Here is a 21,884-nt window from a genome sequence, read left to right as displayed (position 1 = left end):
TACAGTTTATCACATAAACAGCAAACTTTGTGTTACAATTGATATAGGACATTGATGGCAAACCTTTTAGATACTGAGTGCCCAAACTACAACCAAAACCCACTTTTATGTCAGTAAGTGCCAACATGACAATTTGAGCAGTAAGCTATTGATCTCTGCTGTATCACAAGTTTCAATTGTATTGGCGTCCTGAGGACACCAATACAATAGAAAGCAGGAGACATTTAGATTGCAGCTTCCCTCCAGGATCCCCTGAAGAGGAAGCAGGAGCTCCAATTATAATCCATCTATGTGAACACCTTCTGGCCTCTCCTGTAGTCCTGGCAGCCAAGTAGGTGTCATTTTATAATAGCACTGAGCGTGGCGCGTCCTGGGCTGTCTTGGACTGCCAAAAGAAGCCTTGAGTCCTATCTGGCAAATTCTGTGCTGGGTGCCCACAGAAAGGGCTCCGAGTGCCACCTCTAGCACCCGTGCCATAGGTTCGCCACCACTGATATAGGATGTTATTTTATAATTTTCATTAGTCACATATGAAGAAAATTGACTAGTGACCGATAAATAGCCACATACCAAACACTTAAGATATCCGCATTTGTGACTACGGGGGTGATGTACTTTGTTAAATTGGCCCCATTGCTCGTAAACAAGCTGGGGGATATCATGGAACCAATGGTAAGGGCTTTTTTTTTTAGAGATGTATCTCAACCCCTCTGACAGGCAAAATGGTAAATCCTTGTTTTGCTTATTACTTGCTCATATAATTTGTTACCACTTTTAGCAATCAATTCCATCTTGTGAAAAAGGTTATAAACCTGTAGAAGAGCTTGAACAAGTGATCAGAAGAACAATAAAAAACAAGAATAAAAAAAAAAAAGTTAAAACAAAAGTTTTTTTTTAAATAAAAATAAATAATAAAAGAAAGTCCCCCCAAACACCACATTTCCCTGTACACAAGAAATAAAGTACAAAAAAACATTAACTTACAAAAAAAAAAAAAAACCACTTATTTGGTATCACTGCATCCGTAACAATCTGTAAAATAAATCTTAATCATAATTGGACCCGCTCGGGTTTAAAAAAAAAAAAAAAAAAAAAAAAAAAAAGCTTGCCAAAAATTTTAATTTTTTATCAAATTGCTTTACAAAACTTGTCACGCAAAAAAATAAGCTCACAACCAGCTCTGTCAACCAAAAAATACAATAGTTATGCTGCTGTAAAAATGGCAACACAGGCAGTCCCCGGGTTACGTACAAGAAAGGGTCCGGAGGTTTGTTCTCAAGTTCAATTTGTATGCAAGTCGAAACTGTATATTTTAATTAAAAAATAAAATTTTGGCCCCAGTGACAATTGGAGTTTAAACATTTTTTTCTGTAATGGGACCAAGGATTATCAATAAATCTTCATTACAGGCACATTACAGCCAATAGCAGCAATATTCGTCACAAAGGGCATCGCTATGGTGAATAAGAGCAACACTTGGTGATAATTTCCCTACAAAAATTACCTACGGAAAGTGAAGATATGGTACAAAAGCGCTGGCCATGTACATTGTACATATGCTGTACAACTCTTGCGAGCTCTTCCAATGTGCAGGTCCTGCCGTATAATTTCTCCATTTTCAAGAGGAAGATATTAGGAAACTAATATTGGGACAAGGGCATGGCTCAGGTACCTCTGGATTAGATGTTCCTGCGTTTTGCCAGGACAGCATTTTCCCGGTGAATTCTGCGGCTTCTAAAGGTAGGACTCAGAGTCTGTTCTAGAGATGAGCGAACGTACTTGTCCGAGCCTGATGCTACCACTAGCATACTCGAAACTGCTTGATGTTAAGACAAGTATTTCGCCCGCTCGAGAAAATGCCATCTTGCGGCATTTAGATTTTTGGCGGCCAGAAACAGAGCCAATCACAAGCCAGGGGACTCTGCACTACACCTAACATCACGTGGTACACTTACATGTTGATAGCAGTGGTTGGCTGGCCCGTTTAGGTGACCCTGGAATATACTAGACCCTGCCCGCACTGCTCGGATGCCATTAGGTGGGTGGTCCACATCTCCAAATTACTCAGCCTGGAGATGCTGCCCTATAGGCTGGTAGAGACCGAAGCCTTTCGCAACCTCATGGCGGTGGCCGCCCCTCGGTATTCGGTTCCCAGTCGCCACTACTTTTCCCCGATGTGCCGTCCCAGCCCTGCACCAGCACGTGTCAGACAACATCATCCGTGCCCTGACCAACGCCGTTTCTGACAAGGTCCACCTAACCACGGACACGTGGACGAGCGCTGCCGGGCAGGGCCACTATATATAGCTGACGGCATATTGGGTGAACTTGGTGGAGGCTGGGACCGAGTCTGACCCTGGGGCCGCTCATATACCGACGCCGAGGATTGCGGGCCTACCTCAGTCCAGGTCTCAAAGGCCTATTATGCCTCCTCCTCCTCCCACCTTTCCTCCTACGAATTTCCATCCGTGGGCATGGCGCCATCAGTTGGTAGCTCTAGGCACAGCAGCAGTGCCATCGCTAAAGCGACAGCAGGCGGTGCTCAAACTGCTGAGCCTAGGCGATAAAAGGCACACCGCCCAAGAGATATTACAGGGCATCACAGCGCAGACTGATCTGTGGCTGGCACCGCTGAACCTAAAGCCAGGCATGGTTGTGTGTGACAACGGCCATAACCTGGTGGCGGCTCTGCAACTCGGCAGACTGACACATTTGCCATGCCTGGCCCATGTGTTAAATCTCATAGTTCAGCGGTTCCTCAAGACATACCCCAATCTGTCCGATTTGCTCACGAAGATGCGCCGCATCTGTGCGCATTTCAGAAAGTCCAGCACAGATGCTGCCACTCTCAGGGCAGCGTCGCCTCCAACTGCCCGCTCACCCTCTGTTCTGCGATGTGCCCTCGAGGTGGAATTCCACATTAACCATGTTATCCAGAGTTTACCAGCAGTGCAGAGCGATTGTAGACTGCCAGATGTCAACTTCCACCAGAACTGGTAGTCAGGTCAGTCAGCTTCCTCAAGTCTACAATGAGGAGTGGACGTGGATGTCTGATATCTGTCAGGTGCTGAGTAACTTTGAGGAGTCAACACAGATGGTCAGTGGCGATGCCGCCATCATCAGCCTCACCATCCCGCTGCTTGGCCTGTTAAAAAACTCGCTGGTCTGCACAAAGTCGGAAGCTTTGCACTCGTCACAAGAGAAGGGGGAACAACATTCCCTTGTTGATAGCCAGAGCACCCTCCGGTCTATTTCTCAGCGTGTATCGGAGGAGGTGTAGGAGGATGAGGAGGAAGAGGAGGAGAATGCCGGTGAGACAGAAGAGGGGACCATTGCTCAGTCCTTCACTGTTCAGCGTGTATGGGCAGAAGACGAGGAGTTGGAGGAGGAAATGGACAGTCAGGCCAGTGAGGGGAGTGAATTGTTGCGCGTTGGGACTCATATGGCGCATATGGCAGGGGCTTGGACAGGCAAAAGCTCGCCTGGCAGCGGACTGCCAGCTCCATCCCAAGATTAGGCAGCCTCAGAGGCATCCATGCGTGCTGCCCCTGCTGTTTCCTGCCCATGTCGCCTCCACAGCCTCCACCCATGTCTCCATGCGCAGCGTTCAACTGTCTATACCCCAGGCACTGGAGTGCAAGATGAAATACAGCACATCATCCCCTTAGCAACAAGCTGTGTCAGGCTACATTGTCGGGTGGTTTAACGGCTGTGATTTTCTGGTGTTTTATATGGGTCACTCATTTTGATAATGGATGCAAAACTGCATGACTGAGTGCGCATCCTCCCCCCACATGCCTCCACAAGCCGTCTCCATAGCAAACAAAGTTATAACCACTTAAATAGACAGATTTTAAAAAAAATGGGCCATGTCAGGAAGATGAAAAGTGGCTTCAGCATTAAGGGGTTAAATGGTTCTCTCATTGTAAGAGACTCTGTGACCATGCTTAAGCTTTAGCGAGCGAAACGCGTATGTCTTTGTCTGGGACCTCATACAATTGCACTTTGCCCTGTTGTAGTTTTTACCTGAATTGACAAAAAAAAGAATTTCTTAATCTACAAATCTGTATCAGAACATGGCGCCCAAATGTTCGAAAAGCAAAATATAAAATCGTTTTTATAAAAATGGTTGTATAGTCGCTCATCCAGCAAAATAAAAAAAATAAAAATAACACCTCACACCACAAATAATAAAGGAGAGGCGTCATTTGGAGCGCACAGCGAAACTTGTAAAAACTAAGCCTAAATACGTCAATGTCATTTTTCAAGTAGAGCATCGGAAGTGGCTAAAAATTAGATTCCTGGTGACAGATTCACTTGACAAAAAATTAAGTTTTACGGACGCGTGCCGTTGTAGTAGGGCGCACGTCGGATAATGGTGCATGGCTGGCAAGTCTTTGCTGAGTATTGCAGCTAAGACTTACCGGTAACACCCGTGAATGGTGCTAGCACCGATCGCGGTTGCCATGTCGACGATTGCCGCCGGCAACTCCAAAAAGATGGCAGTGCATGGGCGCCGCCATCTTGCCAAGGATCGCCGCACCCCGTGTCTTCATCGGGGAGCGGCTATCCATCGCCATGACAGCCTCGGGTCAACCCTTTCATTACAATGTGCTATCAGCACATTCTAATGAATGAGGAAAATCCCCATATACTGTCATATTTTAGTATGGCAGTATATGATAGGATCAATTAGACAACCTAGGGTTAAAGTATCTTAGGGAGTCTGAAAAATAGTAAAAATAAAAATATTTTTTTTAAAAAACTTATTAAAAAAAAATATATAAAAAAAATTCCCTAGAACTGATAAATATAAATAAACAGTAAAAATCATAAACACATTAGGTATCGCCACGCCCGAAAATGCCGGATCAGAATACAACTGTTTTTTACTGTGTTTGATCCCGTGACGGAAAATAGCACCCAAACAGTCCTAAAAATGAAGTATGAAAAAGATATTAGCGCCCAAAGAAGGCAAAAATTAAAAAAAAATTTAAAAAAATTTTGTACAGGTTTTCATTTTTGTAAATGTATGAAAACATTAAACCTATACAAATTTGTTATCCCCGTGATCGCAGCGACCCAAATAATAAAGAAAACTTGTCATTTGGGGTGCACAGTGAAAGCCGTAAAAACCAAGTCCACAAGAAAATGGCGCAAATAAGTATTTTCACTGCATTTGGAATTTTTTTCCCCACTTCCCAGTACACAACATGGAAAATTAAATACCATCACTATGAAGTGCAATTTGTTACACAGAAACAAGCCATCACAGAGCGTGAAGCTAAGGCTGTTGTCACATGTGGCGTTTGATGAGTTTCTGGTTGCAATTTCCAATGCATTGAAAAAACTTGCGTTTTTTAAAATGTTTTCTGAGTTTATTGCGTGCAGCTGTGTCCTTGGAATTTGTAAAACGTGGTGATCTTTTTCTCCCTGTTTCATGAAATCACATGCGTTTCAGAACGCAGACCACAAACTCATGCATTTTCATCAACTAAATGAAAACGTTGACACAAAAGTGCAAGGGAGAAAACGCAAAAACTTTATCCAAAAACCCATTTAAAAAGCCAATATGCATAACTGATGCATTTTACAAGGATGCAAAACAAAATGAAAAAAAAAAAAAAAAAAAAAACGCGTGTGTCACTGGCCCAAGAGGAGATTTGCCTGATAACATTGCTGTCAACATTGTGTTTACAAAATGCATTAATTAACGCATTGATACCACACATAATAACACATGCATTTGTTAACACTGTTACTGCACGTGTTTGTAAACACAATGTTTACAGCAATGTAATCGGACAAACCTCTTCCGATTGTGAGACTTGCCAGATTACATTGCATTTACAAAACGCATTAATGAACACAAGGAAAACTCTTGTGTTAGGCCGCGGTCACACGTACCGCTAAGCGTCCATCATAATGCGACACTAGCGCACAGGGGGAGGTCCTCGGCCCGAAGGCACATGCGTTTCCAGGGAAACGCATGCGATTGTAGAGCCGATCACAATCGTTTCCCTGGAAACGCATGTGCCTTCGGGCCGAGGACCTCCCCCTGTGCGCTAGCGTCGCGTTATGACGGACGCTTAGCGGTACGTGTGACCGTGGCCTTAACGCCACATGTCAACGGACCCAGAGGGAGGAGGAGAACTGCTCTGCTCATTGTAACAAACTTCAACGCTGCAGCATTGAGGGGCTCTGGATACAACTACCATCACATAATTTTATAAAAAAATTTTATAGGGAAGTTAGCCAGATGGGAGTACGGCGCTGAGCCAATGCCGGTTGAGATCTGCACCGGAGCCAAGCCTGCATCGGGCGTCGCGGGGTGTCAGCGGTAATTTAACACGGATATTCCCGAGTAACACCCACGGTGTCCGCTCGCGGGCGTTTAACCCGCTAAGTGCAGCGGTCACCGCGACCACGGAATTTAACTTCCTTTTGGGGTGGGGGGGGGGTCTTTCCCCATGATCGCACCCACTCCCCGTGCCATTTTCAGGGGGGCGCTGCTCGTTGCTATAGCAGCCCTGGGGTAGAGTTAATTTAAAAATAAAAAAAAATATCAATCAAGTTAAAAAATCCAGTTCAGAATTGAACCTTGAAACTTTTTTTTTTAATAAATTTTTCACAGTAAGGGATACCAAGCCCCGCAAAAAAATGCAGTCACATGGCCCCAATAATGGAAAAGCTAAAATTTCATCGCCTACAAAAGGAGCCAATGAGAAAACTAAAATCCTGGCGCTTCCTTGCCTCGCTGTGCACCCATAAAACAAGTCACGGCCACATGTGGGGGGAGGGGGTGTCTGTGTACTCGGGAGAAATTGCATAACAATTGTAAGATGGGTTATCTATTTTTATCTTTTGGAAATGTGTAAATTTTAGGGCTAAATGAACATATAACCGACAAAATTTGGCCATTCTAAATTTCACCTCCGTTTTGATTCAGTAACTATGAAGGGGTTAACAATCTTCCTAAAAGCTGTTTCTGATAGTTTTGAGAGATTTGAAAATGGGTTGATTATGTAGGGTGGTTTTAAATGCTAAATTTATAAAATTTGATTCAAAACTGTATTTATCCCCAAAATAGACAATTCTGAAAATAAGGAAAAAAAAAAAAATAAAAATAAAAAATAATAATATATATTATATATATATATATATATATATATATATATATTATATATCTCAATATTCAACGCCACTTAACATCAAAATAAATCATCCAGACATTTCAAAAATGATGAAAAATGTTAAGTAGACATATGGGAAATGTTATTCAGCAACTTATTTTAGGTGGTACATCTATCTGCCTGAAAATGCAATGATTTCAAAAATGGCAAATTTTTCTAAATATTCATCATTTTTTCTTGTAAATAAATGCAAAACTTAGCAGCCAACATTTACTGCTGAAATAGTACAACATGTGAGAGAAAGAAAAATCTTCGAAAAACTTTGATAAGTGACAGTGTTCAAAAGTTATAACCATATAAAATAATGCATATCAGAATACAAAAAAATGGGGTTGAGCCGGTATAACATGGCCTTAAGGTTTGGAAGAGTTTGGAAGAGTATACTGGCTGTGCCGCAGTGTACTCACCATCAGAATCATATAACTCTTGAGAAGTACGGGAATCAGTATAATCCACATAGTTAATTCCTTCCACGGAACAGTATTCATCTTTTTGCCTCTCAGTTACAGGAACCACGGTAAAATGAGGCATTCTCCGTTCTAACAGTTACCTTCTCAGTAACCGAGCAAACACGTCCGCAGCACTCGCCATATACAGATTCCTAACGCATCGCCTCACTTCCTCCCAGAAAGCTTACAAATTCCACCAGACCCCGCCCTTCCTTTGGCGACGCGTTATAAGGGAAAGTACTGACTAAAGGCATCATACGTCGGGGATCGGCCTTATTATGCAGAATTTGGCATACAGCAAAGCTTTGGAGGAACGTGCTTTCACACGTCAGTAGCAGTAGTAACATTTGGTACCAGAAAGTGCATTAAGTTTTGATGGATTTGATGCAATAAAGGTTTGTAATGTATCTTTTCATGCACTTTATATAAATATTTGGCAAATATGTGTCTGTTTTTTCATAAACGCTTTAACTTCTAAGCGAACAATGATATAGGTAATCCTTAGAGAAGGGCCTACTTTTAATAAGCAATTATGGATTATACTGGAGAATAAGTGTAGGAGAGATAACATATAGTATCTTCTGGCTCACACCCTGTGTCTGAATTGTATTTAGCAATGCATTTCAAACACAGCAAGCCAATGGCACAAGCTATAGGTATTGCGCAGACATGAGGCATAAACGCCCCATGCCACTGCAGCCGGTTTCCCATGTGCCGTTTCCGCATGCCAAACGCATATGTGTTTTGGCCAAACCAAGCTGCTGGGCTTTCTGCCCTCAATGCCCAATTGGTGTAGAGGTAGTGTTGCTTGGAAATTCGTGCAATTTGTGGCCGTATGCACTGCCTCACTTGCAGGCATTTAGCAATTGGGCAAATGAAAAGTTGGATTCACAAGCGGCGCCATAATTTTGCGTGGTGAGTCGTGAATGTCAGAAAAGAATCAATATTGTGGCGCCAAAAAAAACAATTTCTGATAGGAAAAATCAGATTTTAAGTTGTGGTCAAGACCTGTTTAAGATCAATATATTTATTCAATTTGCATTTCTGCAAGCAAGAGGTCTTTAGACCAAATTAAGGAAAAGGTGAAGTAATATAAAAATTAACTTTTATTGTATTCGTATTTTAAAACCAGAGTGAAGTCTGTGTCTATCACTTATCTGGGGTGTGTGTGCTAAACCGAACCAATTAAAAGTTTTTGTGGTGGTAGTGGGTTTGTAGTTTTGGGTGTTCTGGCACCTTCTAAGGAGAACGTGCGATACTGTAATCGATAGAGTGTGTGTCAGTGATAACTCTTTAGCCTCTGCTAGGGAGGGGAGAATCCTCTCCGACTCTGGTTGTGGATACTGCTAGACTGGTAAGGACCTCTATAAGTATCCCAATGGTCACCAGTGTCCACAGGGGGAACCACTAGTTGATGGTGTATATTACTTGTCCTCTCTATAATTCACAGTCACACAGTTGATGATATGTATTGCTTGACCTCCCTATGGTTCACAGTCACACTTGCTCAATCGTTAGAGGTTGTAAAGGGTTCACATACACACACTAATAGACTTGCTAGCAATTAGCTAACACCAATCCTGCTACTATTATTATCCCTATTTAGTACGGGAAAATGGTCTTGGTATCTAGCAATACGTCTCCTGAGGTGTCCAACTAAACTGTATAGATTCCTAGTCAGATCCCAATATATGTCGCTGCAGTCCGACACATTTGGGCCATAGAGCATCCCACTACTTTACAACACAATTTTTTTAAAAGAATGTAAGCCATTCAATCAGCCCCCCCGACATGTTTCGCCATGGACTGGCGTCCTCAGGGGGTATCAGGGCTGAACTGGCGCCGACACTTCATAAAAACGGAAAAACATAGATGTGCCTCTTCCCGTCTACCGGGAGGCAAAGAAGATCATGGAGTTACAGGGAGAAGAGGGAGGCATTGGAGATAAGATTGGAGATTGGAGGTCTGACCTGCAGACATTACTATGGAAACATTACTATTGGGGCTAGGCGGGGGAAATTACTATGGAGGCTGGGCATTATTCCAATTCATCTTCATTGATCCATCTTCTTTAACCCCTTCCCGACGCTTACCGGGGGGGTGGGGGTGGGGTCCAAACCTCCGCTGGCAGCCCCGGGGTCTGCCAGTCCCGCAGGGCTACGCAATCTCTTCCAGTAGCCGGGTCCCTGTCTATGGCTGTAATCCACTGTGCATGCCCAGTGTCTTACATTACACAGTGCATTATATCTGTATTGCACTGTGTAAGATGTATCCAAGCTTGAACAAGTGATCTGCCGGCCGGCAGATCGCGTGGACACATCTCTGCCAGCTGTTACAGCAAAGAGAAGAAAGAATAGGAGCCGCCAGGAGCCGCAACGAGAATCTTGAGCCGCGTGTGCTTGGCAAACTGCAGCCTGGCTGGTTGCATACCACTGGGGGCTGGCAGGCTATATACTACTAGGGGCTGGCTGGCTGTATACTTCTAGGGGCTGGCAGGCTGTATACTACTGGTGGCTGGCTGTATACTACATGGGGCTGGCTGTATACTACATGGGGCTGGCTGGCTGTATACTACATGGGGCTGGCTGGCTGTACACTACATGGGGGCTGGCTGGCTGAATATTACTGGAGGCTGGCTGGCTGTATACTACTGGGGGCTGGCTGGCTTTATGTCACTGGGGGCTGGCTATATACTACTGGGGGCTGCCAGGAGCCATGTGGAGCATCGGGACGCCGGAGGGTGAGTATGTAAGTTTATTTTTTACAGGGGCTGGCTATCTACTACTGGGGGCTGGCAGGCTGTATATTACTGGGAGCTGCTAGGCTGTATACTACTGGGGTGGGCTGGCTGTATACTACATGGGGGCAGGCTGGCTGTATACTACTGGGGGTTAGCTGTCTGTATACTACTAGAAGCTTGCTGGCTGTATACTACATGGGGCTGGCTGATTGTATACTACTGGGGGCTGGCTGTATACTACTAGGGGCTGGCTGGGTTTATATTTCTGGGGGCTGGCTGGGTTTATACTACTTCTGGCTGGCTATATACTACTGGGGGCTGCCAGGAGCTGCAAAGAGGATCGACAGCCACGTGGAGCATCGGGGCACCGGAGGTTTAGTATGTACATTTATTTTTTTTGTTGGGGCTGGTAGGCTATATACTACAGGGGCTGACTGTATACTACTGGGGGCTGGCAAGCTGTATACTACTGGGGGCTGGCTGTATACAACTGGGGGCTAGCTATACTACTGGGTGCTGGCTGGCTATATATTACAGGGGCTGGCTTTATACTACAGGGGGCTGGCTTGCTATATACTGGAGCCTGTGACCAATGCGTTTCCCACTCTCGACTTATACTCGAGTCAATAGGTTTTCCCAGTTTTTGGTGGTAAAATTAGGGGTCTCGGCTTTTACTCGGGTCAGCTTATACTCAAGGATATACGGTATTATTTTTATGCTAAAGTGAAAACATGCTAAAAATCTGAAACAAGAATTGAGGATTTTATTTTCCTCAACACGTAAAGAGTAAATAAAATCACATCAATAAGCTAAAGATCCACTAAAATGAAGGGTTTTTTTTACAGTACATCTTGTTTAGCAAAAAATAAATTGCCAAAAAAAAGAAAAAGATTGTAAAGCATATAAACCCATTCCCGATGTGCGCTATAATAGAAAGTGCGCCGGGAAGTGACTTGCCAACACAGTTCTGACAAGATGGTGGTTGTTCCTGATGGCCATCCATCCTGCCCCGTGGACCAAATGGATTTCGCTGCGCACCCCCAGTGCATGATCGCTGCTATTGGCTCAACAATGCAGTCCAGCCAATAGCACTGATTTTACTTCAGTAATACAGACATGGTGATCGGGGCAAGGTGGTAGCTGTTCCTGGCGGTTCTCCGCTATTGGCTAGTCGATCGGGACCAGCCAATAGCAGCAATATTCGTCACAATGGGACAACACCAATCATCAGTGGTAGGGGCCATGTCTGGTAGCATCATACCATCTCCCAGAGAGCTCCGACTGATCTGTTCACCCACTGCTGGGGAAGGGTTACCACTTGTAAATGGATAACTTTTATCCCAGCTTTCCACTATTGCAACACTCCATTCCTTAGGTTCTGCAGCGTGCGGTACTGTACGCTAAAACCAAAGAGGTTCTCTGGAACCCTTGTTAGGCAACCACATACTGTAGAAAGAGGGGACATCAAGTTACTCAGCAATCAGAACATGGTGTTGATCAAATATAAGGGCAAAAGAGATATCCTTGTTCTGACCACAACTTATGTGGACTCCAGCACCCTCACAAGGTACCACCACCGCTGTCCCCAAACCAGGCGGCAGATTAGGTGTTGCGACCGTACAGTGCCCTCAGGGGCGTAACTACAGCGTTAGCAGCTGCTATGGGGCCCGCAGTGTAAGGGGGCCCAATCATTTGACCTGACACAATAAAGAATGGAGGATGTGCATCATTATACTATATTGTACTGCACATTGTCTAGCATAATATGTATATAACATATACTGTGATGTATATATGCAGTATCTGTGATGTGTATAAAGTGTCTGTATACACTGTATGTGAGAATGTTGCATATGGCACTGTATGTACGTGTATATGCTGTGTGTGCACATGAGTTTATTTATATGTGATTGTTACTCACATGTGTGAGTATACTAATATGTATATTTTTTAAGCGGGAAGGGGGGCCCCATGTAGTATCCTCCTAGCTATTCCACTAAGTGCCCTATGGAAAACAAAGATATGGTACAAAAGCCCTGGCCGTGTACATTGTACAGATGATGCTGTACAACTCTTTAATGCTGTTTCAATGTGCAGGTCATGCCATATCATTTCTCAATTTTCAAGAGGTAGATATTTTGGTGCAGATGCATCCTGACACATGTAAAGGAATTCTGTCACACGTCCCTCTTTCCCTCCTCAGTCCTACTGTGTACCCATACAACAATTTATATAAACATGTGGGGCAATTCTATGCTGAGAAAATTTTCACCTTTTTCCTTTTTTGTTTTGAAGCAAACACCTATTGGGGCAAATACACAAATTACACCTAATTTCTCCAAGGGGTGTACTTTCTAAAATGATGTCTCTTGTTGGGGCTTTCCTCTATTTTGGTACCACTAGGGCTGGCTCTCTAAATGCATCCTGACACATGAAAACTTTTTCAGCCATATTTGTCCTCAAAAAACGAAACAACGCTCTTTCCCTTCCAAGTGTCCCCCTGTGCCCGTACAGCAGGGTACAGTGACAAAATGGGTATTGGCATACTCAAGAGGAATTGCACTAAACATTGTAAAATACATTTTCCTTTTTAACGCATTGTGAAGGTGCAAATTTTGTTGTTCAATGAATATATAGTAAAATAAAATTACATTTTGTAATTTCACTTTCATTTAGTTATCACCCTCATGAATTGCTCATGGGGTTAACAAACTTCCCAAAGTGATGAACAGGGATGAACAGCCAAGACAAAATTTATAAATGCTATTTTCTCATGCCCATTCCTCCATGCGTACTGTGCTGTGCCTCTGTTCCTCTCCTCCCACCTCATCTGCGGCCGCCCGACTCGGCCTCTTCATTTGCGGCCACTCAGCCCGCCCACTTCATTTGCTGGCCTGCCAGTTCTATCCGTGTACAACGGACCCGCGTGATAGGTCCGCAGCCCACTCCTTCGGGCCTACTGCATCCGTGGTCGAATGGCTAGCCTACTACTTCTGCGACTTCCCGGGCGCATAGGCGTGCACAATGCCACAGCCACTTACCAGCCCGAAAAAACAAATACCCTCTGGCATGATGCAACAGCCAGCCTCCTAATCGACCCACCCCCTGCACAGCCGCCAGTCTGCAAGAAATGTAAGTAACTCACTATATATGTATGTATAGTTAGATGAATGTATGCTGTATGTGTGTATTTGCTGTACAGTTTATGCTGTATATATGTGTGTGTATACTGCATGTATACAAAGTATGTGTGTATACTCTGTATATACTGTGTGTATGTGTATATACTGTATGTGTGGTTATATGCTGTATGTAGACACATGCATATAAATATATAGGCTTTACATATATATATATATATATATATATATATATATATATATCCATAGCCTGGTACATATATAAAACAAAGATCAGACCAGCACAACACAAAGAATGTCCACGGCTGCCTTCTTTATTAAAAAAAAACCTCAAACCTACGTCTACTTCCGCCTTACAACTACTTCAGCTGTGTGGAATGGGGGAGGGGACTTTGCACTCACATCCTTATGTGGCACCTTTCATATAAATAGGTAAGCTGAATAGTTATTTTAGGAAGAAATAAAAAACAGAAAAAATCAATATAATAAAACTACATTACTGTTATAGAGAATACTCCACAACAATCGTATAAGTCGTAAAAAAATGCACAAAGGGAACATACAAGACCACTAGGACAGTATAACATATGTAACAAATCATGAAAATTTTAACATACGTATGATATTTCCTATCTTGATGTACACATGATTGGAGTCTCGGATAAAGAAAAAAGAAGAAATGGAAAGATGAGCATGATTAAGAAAATATGACCAAATAATTTGTCCCCATAATAGAAACTTAAGCTTGTGCGAAACTTACTATAAGGGGGGAGAGAAATGTAGGGGTAAGAAAAGCTGGAATCGACACACATTGGAATATATATAAATAAGACAGTAATGCTGATATGTAGAGTACAGACTTAATGGTGGATTTAACCCCTTCCCGACATTTGACGTAATAGTACTGCATCGCGGGAGGTGCGTTCCGGCAAAATGCAGTACTATTACGTCATGCTTCTGGCACCGGCTCCTGAACGGAGCCGGCGCCAGAAGCTGCAGGTGTCAGCTATATATTATAGCCGACACCTGCCTCTAACACCCGCGATCGGAGATTTCTCTGATCGCGGGTGTTAACCCCTGACACGCCGCGGTCGCGCTGACCGCGGCGTGCAAGGGGCATTTCAGAAGAATCGGACCCCCCCCGCGGCGCTTACCGGGGGGGTCCGCTGCTCCGATCGCAGCCCCGGGACTGCCGGTGCCCGGGGCCGCGCGATCCTCCTTCCTGTAGCCGGGTCCCTACCTTCTGACAGGACCAGGCTGTAACACACTGTAATACATCTGTATTACACTGTGTAATGTGAAGAATAGCTTGAACAAGTGATCAGTGGATCACTTGTTCAAGCTAACCTGTAAAAGTTAATAAAAATGTTAAAAACATTACATAAAATAATTTTTTTATAAAAATAATTAATGAAATAAAGTTAGAGTCTCCTAAACACAAATATTCCCTATACACATGCAATAAAGTGAAAAAAAACACAAAATCGCCAAAAAACCCCACATATTTGGTATCGCCACGTCCGTAACAATCCGTACAATAACTCAGAAACATTATTGGACCCGCTCGGTGAACGCCGTAAAAACAAAACCCGAAAAACACATCAAAAATGTACATTTTTCATAAAATCTCTACACAAAAATGTTCTAAAAAGTGATCAAAAAAGTTATGTGCGCAAAAATGGTACCACTGAAAAGAACAACTCAACACGTAAAAAAATAAGCCCTAAACTAGCTCTGTCAACCAAAAAATATTAAAGTTACGTCTCCGAAAAGATGGCGATGCAAAAACAAATGAGATTTCCTCTATATTAGTTTTTATCCAGTAAAATTGTAAAAATAAATGAAAAACTATATATATGAGGTATCACCGTAATCGTAGTGACCTATAGAATGAAGATAATATTTTTAGTGTACGGTGTACGACCCCCAAAAAATACGAAAAGAAAGTAAACCAAAATTGACAATTTTCTTTTCACCCATACATTCAAGAGTTAATAAAATCTCATCAATAAGCTAATGACCCACTAAAATGAAGTATTTGTAAAGTGCATCTCATGTTGCAGAAAATAAGCCCTTACATGTCCAAATTGCCAAAAAAATAAAGATTATATAGCCAATAAAAATTGACAATGCATAATCTGCTCTGAATGGCGCAGCTCCCTTCGATGCCCTGGCGTGTCCCCATACAGCAGGTTACCACCACATATGGGGTATTATTATACACGGAAGAGATTGGGTATCAAATTTTGTGGAGCGTTTTGGTATTTTATCCACTGAGAATTTGTACATTTTTTGAAAAACATATTAATTTAGTCAAAAAAATTTTACTTTCAAAATTGCATCCGATTTTGTTTTAACCCCTGTAAAACAATTAAAGGGTTAACAAACTTCATAAAAGTTGTTTCACGTACGTTGAGGGACGTAGTTTCTATAATGGGGCAATTTATGGGGTTTACTTTTATTTAGGTCTCTCAAAGTGATTTGAAACCTGAGCAGGTCCCTCAATAGCAGGATTTTGCGTTTTTTATGAAAATGTGAAAAATCGCACCTAACGTTCAAAGGCCCATAACATCCTACAAAAATAAGAGTATGCATAAAAAACCATGTCCACATAAATTAGACATTTAGTGAATGTTAGTTATTACGTTTTTTTGCGGTTATGACTATGTATGGGAAAAGTAGAACATTTTGAAGTTCAAAAATCAAAAATTTTTCCAAATTTTCACCAAATATCTGATTTTCTCATAAATAAATGCAAAACATACAACCAAAATTTTTCAACTAACCTGAAGTACGATGTGTCACGAGAAAACAATTTTAAAATCACTTGGATATGTTAAAGCGTTCCGAAGTTATAACCACTTATAGTGACACAGGGCAGATTTGAAAAAATGGGCCGTGTCAGGAAGGTGAAAAGTGGCTTCAGCGTTAAGGGGTTAAGTTAGATGAACCATATTTCCAAAATTCTAAAGAACAAAAACCTCAACTAAGTGGTTCCAAGATATGATCATATAGCAAATATATGCCCTACAAATTGTTACCAAAAAACACTGTACATATTGTGATTAGAGATGAGCGAGCATACTCGTCTGAGCTTGATGCTCGTTCAAGCATTGGCGTACTCGAAACTGCTCGTTGCTCGGACGAATATTTTGCCTGTTCAAGAAAATGGCATCTCGCGGCGTTTAGATTTTTGGCGGCAAGAAACAGAGCCAATCACAAGCCAGGAGACTGCACTTCACCCAGCATCACGTGGTACACTTACATGTCGATAGCAGTGGTTGGCTGGCCTGATCAGCTGACCCTGGAATATACTAGCCCCGGCCCGCGCTGCTCGGATCATTCTCTGTCTGGATGCCGTTAGGGATAGAGCTGCTTGTCAGGGATAGCGTTAGGGTGTTCTATTAGATTACGGTTAGGCAGGAGTGATTGTACAAGAACCCAACAGCCCTTATTAGGGCTACAATAGCGTTTTTATTTTTACTTGCTTGTGGCTGGGCTTGCTGGCACTAGTAGTGCAGCTAGTACTATATTGTGAAGAATTTGCAGGGAGACTTGCGAACGTTATATTTAGCTCTTAGCGACACACATATCCATCTCAAACAGCTAAGTGGAACAATTTATTAGGGGTTTAACTGAATTAGGCACAGTCTGCCATTTTTTTTTTTGTTTTTTTTTCAAAAGTGAAAGTGAAAGTAACAGGCACAGCACAAAATCCTTTTGTGTGCTGTCAGTGTAGGTTATAAACTAGCCATAGCAATCATCTTCTGTGGTTGCTGTCTGATTTCTTCTGCACGTTTTGTTCTATAAAAAAAACACAAAACACAAAAAATACCAAAAAAAAATTTAGAGTTTATATTTCTGTTTTGTCTAGAAAATAGACTTTAATTTTGAAAATGTGGAACCCGAGGGCTAGGGGTAGAGGACGAGGGCGTGGGCATCCAATTATTGCAGGGGTCAGAGGCTGTGGTCCTGGGTGGGGTGAGACACCACCTGCTGATGAGGGAGCAGGGGAACGCCGCAGAGCTACACTCCCTAGCTTCATGTCTCAACTTACTGGGACTCGTGGTAGAGCACTGTTGAGGCCAGAACAGTGCGAAAAGGTGATCTTGTGGATTGCAGACAATGCTTCAAGTCATTTGTCCACCAGTCAGTCTTCCACGCAGTCCACCCAAGTTACCAAGTGAGCACTCCTCCAGCTCCTCCACCTCAACCTCCTTCCATCCAGTCTGCCCCCTCCCAGGAAAATTTGGCATTTCAGCCGCCATACTCTGAGGAACTGTTTTCTGGACCCTTCCCAGAATCCCAAACCACTTGTCAGGTTGCAGCTGAGCTCTTTCCTGATGCCCAGGTTGCAGTCTGTGAATTATGATGACATTGTTGACGTAGTGGAAGAAGTGTGTAAAGAGGTGTCGGACGATGAGGAGACACGGTTGTCAGACAGTGGTGAAGTCAGGGCAGGAAGTCCAAGGGGGGATCAGACTGAGGGATGGGAGGATGATGAGGTGACAGACCCAAGCTGGGTTGGGAGGCAGTGGTGGGTCCAGACGGAGAGGCAGGACCAGAGTTGGTGCATCAGCGCCAAATATTTCACGTAGTGAAGCTCCCGTGGCGAGGGCTAGATTTTCAGAAGTCTGGAGGTTCTTTAAAGAAACACCGGATGACCGACGGACTGTGGTGTGCAACCTTTGCCAAACCAGGATCAGCAGGGGTTCCACCACTACTAGCTTAACTACCACCAGTATGCGCAGGCATCTGAATGCTAAACACCCCACTCAATGGCACCAAGCCCGTTCACCTCCGGCCGGGCACACCACTGCTCCTTCCCCTGTGTCATCTGCTAGTCAGCCCCCTGCCCAGGACCCCGGCACAAACACCTCCCGCTCGAAAACCACACCTTCGCCTCCACGATCCTCCACAGCGTCCTCCAATGTCTCCATGCGCAGCGTTAAGCTGTCTATACCCCAGACGCTGGAGCGCAAGAGGCTGGTAGAGACCGAGGCCTTTCACAACCTCATGGCGGCCGCTGCCCCTCGGTATTCGGTCCCCAGCCGCCGCTACATTTCCCGATGTGCCGTCCCAGCCGTGCACCAGCACGTGTCAGACAACATAATCGATGCCCTGAACAACGCCGTTTCTGACAAGGTCCACCTAACCACGGACACGTCGACGAGTGCTGCCAGGCAGGGCCACTAAATGTCGCTGACGGCACATTGGGTTAACTTGGTGGAGGCTGGGACAGAGTCTGACCCTGGGGCCGCTCATATACTGCCGATGCCGAGGATTGCAGGGGCTACATCGGTCACGGTCTCTCAGGCCTACTATGCCTCCTCCTCCTCTGAATTACCATCCGTGGGCATGGAGCCATCAGTCGGTAGCTCTAGGCGCAACAGCAGTGCTCAAACTGCTGAGCCGAGGCGATAAAAGGCACACTACCCAAGAGATATTACAGGGCATCACGGTACAGACCGATCTGTGGCTGGCACTGCTGAACCTGAAGCCAGGCATGGTTGTGTGTGACAACGGCCGTAACCTGGTGGCGGCTCTGCAACTCTGCAACTCTGTAACTCATGCCTGGCCCATGTGTTAAATCTGATAATTCAGCGATTCCTCAAGACATACCCCAATCTGTCTGATTTGCTCACGAAGGTGCGCCGCATCTGTGCGCATTTCTGAAAGACGACCACAGATGCTGCCACTCTCAGGGCAGTGCAGCGCCGCCTCCAACTGCCCGCTCACCGACTATTGTGCGATGTGCCCACGAGATGGATTTCCACGTTAAACATGTTATCCAGAGTTTACTAGCAGCGCAGAGCGATTGTAGACTGCCAGATGTCTACTTCCACCAGTCAGGTTAGTCAGCTTCCTCAAGTCTACAATGAGGAGTGGATGTGGATGTCTGATATCTGTCAGGTGCTGAGTAACTTTGAGGAGTCAACACAGATGGTCAATGGCGATGTCGCCATCATCAGCCTCACCATCCCGCTGCTTGGCCTGTTGAAAAACTCTCTGGTCAGCATGAAGTCGGAAGTTTGCGCTCGTCACAAGAGACGGAGGAAGAACCTTCCCTTGTAGAGCACCCTCCGGTCTGTTTCTCAGCGCGTATCGGAGGAGGAAGAGGAGGAGAATGTCGGCGAGACAGAAGAGGGGACCATTGCTCAGTCCTTCACTGTTCAGCGTGTATGGGCAGAAGAAGAGGAGTTGGAGGAGGAGGAGGAAATAGAGAGTCAGGCCAGTGAGGGGAGTGAATTGTTGCGCGTTGGGACTCGGGCGCATATGGCAGATTTCATGCTAGGCTGCCTATCCCGTGACGCTCGCCTTCAAATAATTTTTTCCAGCACCGATTCCTGGGTATTCACTCTCCTGGACCCACAGTACAAGCAAAATCTTTCCACTCTCATCCCTGTAGAGGAAAGGAGTGTGAGAGTGCATGAATACCAGCAGGCCCCGGTGCACAAGCTGACACAGTCTTTCCCTTCTGACACCGCTAGCGGCAGAAGGCTTACTTCTGCGGGACAAGTAGGTTCTGCGGGGAGAATAGGTGAGCAGGCAGCTTGTCCAGCACTAGCAGGGGTACGCTTTACAAGGCCTTTGCCAGTTTTATGTCAACCCAGCAAGACACTGTCACCTGTCCCCAGTCTGGGTGGAGAATGGGTGATCTTTACAGAAAGATGATGAGGGACTACGTAGCTGACCATACCATCGTCCTAAATGATCACACAGCTCCCTACAACTACTGGGTTTCAAAGCTGGAAATCTTGCCCGAACTGGCGCTGTACGCCTTGGAGGTTGCTTGCTCTGCCGCTAGAATGTTGTCAGAGAGGGTTTTCAGTGAAGCTAGTGGCATCATCACCGATAAGCGTACACACCTGTTGACTGACAGCGCTGGCAGGCTGACGCTTATCAAGATGAATCAAGCATGGATTTCTCATGATTTTCATTCTCCACCAGGTGAAAGCAGCTCAACCTGAATAATTCTCATGTATGCACTCCTCCTCCTTCTCCTCCTTCTCCTCCTTCTCATCCCCTTTGTACACTAAAGCAGAGGATCAAGTTAATTTTTCTGGAGGGCCACCTACCCGCTCCTCTGTTTTGAAAACTTTTTTGGACTGCCACATACAGGCACTCTATCTATTTAATTTTCTTGGAGGGCCACCTACCAGCTTCTCTGTTTTGAAAACTTTTTGGACTGCCACATACAGGCACTATCCAAATTTATTTGTCTCCATAGCAGCCTCCACACGTCGTCTTTATAGCAGCCTCCACACGTCGTCTTTATAGCTGCCTCCACACGTCGTCTCCATTGCTGCCTCCACACGTCGTCTCCATAGCTGCCTCTGAAAGTCGTCCAAATAGCTGCCTCCATACATGGTCCCCTTAGCTGTGACCGGCAAAATTTGGGGTTATTTTAACGGCTCCAACATCAAACATGTTAACTTTGTCGCCACCCTGCTGTGTTATTCACAAAATATACCTCCAAACTTTTATCATTGACCGATATTATTTCAGCGCTACTTGCGCATCTCTTTACATTCCCCTCCCCCACCATAACCAGGCCAAATACGTATAAGAACAGTACTACACTTGATCTTACACAAAAGATTTTTTGAAATGCTGTTTGTATCCCCCGCCTGCTTTGAAAATGATTATTTTTTCAAAGTAAACGCTTCGGGCCCCCAGGTCCATTTTGGGTGGGGAGGAGCTGAGGAGGCAGGGGCTTGGACAGGCGAAATCTCGCCTGGCAGCGGCCGGCCAGCTCCATCCCGAGATCCAACTATCATCGTTTTAACTGCAGCAACTTTAATCGACTACTATAACTTTACTGCCTATATACATTGTCCCCTTAGCAAATGAGCTGTGTCCGGAAAAATTTTGGGGTTGTTTTAACAACATCTACCTCAAACTTGTTAACTTTGTCGCCACCCTGCTGTGTTAGCCACAAAAAATACTGCCAAACTTTTATCATTGACCGATATTATTTCAACGCTACTTGCGCATCTGTTTATGTTCCCCTCCCCTGCCATATCCAAGCCAATTACTTATAAGAACAGTACTACACTTGATCTTACACAAAAGATTTTTTAGAAATGCTGTTTGTAGCCCCCACCTGCTTTGAAAATGATAATTTTTTCAAAGTAAACGCTTGAGGCCCCCAGGTCCATTTTGGGTGGGGAGGAGCCGAGAGGCAGGGGCTTGGACAGGCGAAAGCTTGCCTGGCACCGGACCGCCAGCTCCCAAAATCCAACTAACATTGTTTTAACTGCAGCAACCTTCAACCTACAACCTTTTACCTCTAAAATCTATTTTTTCACTCCTTATATTCACCTCGGGAGCCATAACCGTCCCCATTGCCTCCACACGT

General features: G+C 44.4%; 1 protein-coding gene across 6 annotated transcripts in view; it reads right to left on the bottom strand.

Annotated features, from left to right (window-relative positions):
- Window positions 1-7,830, bottom strand: part of SLC12A4 (solute carrier family 12 member 4) — a 743,054-nt gene extending 735,224 nt beyond the window's left edge. For all 6 annotated transcript variants that reach the window (XM_072117770.1, XM_072117769.1, XM_072117767.1 and 3 more), the window contains exon 1: window positions 7,601-7,830. In XM_072117770.1, the coding sequence (XP_071973871.1) occupies window positions 7,601-7,724 (124 nt within the window). In that variant the 5' untranslated portion in view covers window positions 7,725-7,830. The remainder of the gene's footprint in view (window positions 1-7,600) is intronic.
- Between the last annotated feature and the right edge of the window lie 14,054 nt (window positions 7,831-21,884).

This window comes from Engystomops pustulosus, chromosome 7, assembly GCF_040894005.1.
Source record: "Engystomops pustulosus chromosome 7, aEngPut4.maternal, whole genome shotgun sequence".
Lineage (NCBI taxonomy): Eukaryota > Metazoa > Chordata > Amphibia > Anura > Leptodactylidae > Engystomops > Engystomops pustulosus.
The sequence above is the reverse complement of the archived record's forward strand: the minus strand, read 5'-3'. Positions and strand labels throughout refer to the sequence as shown.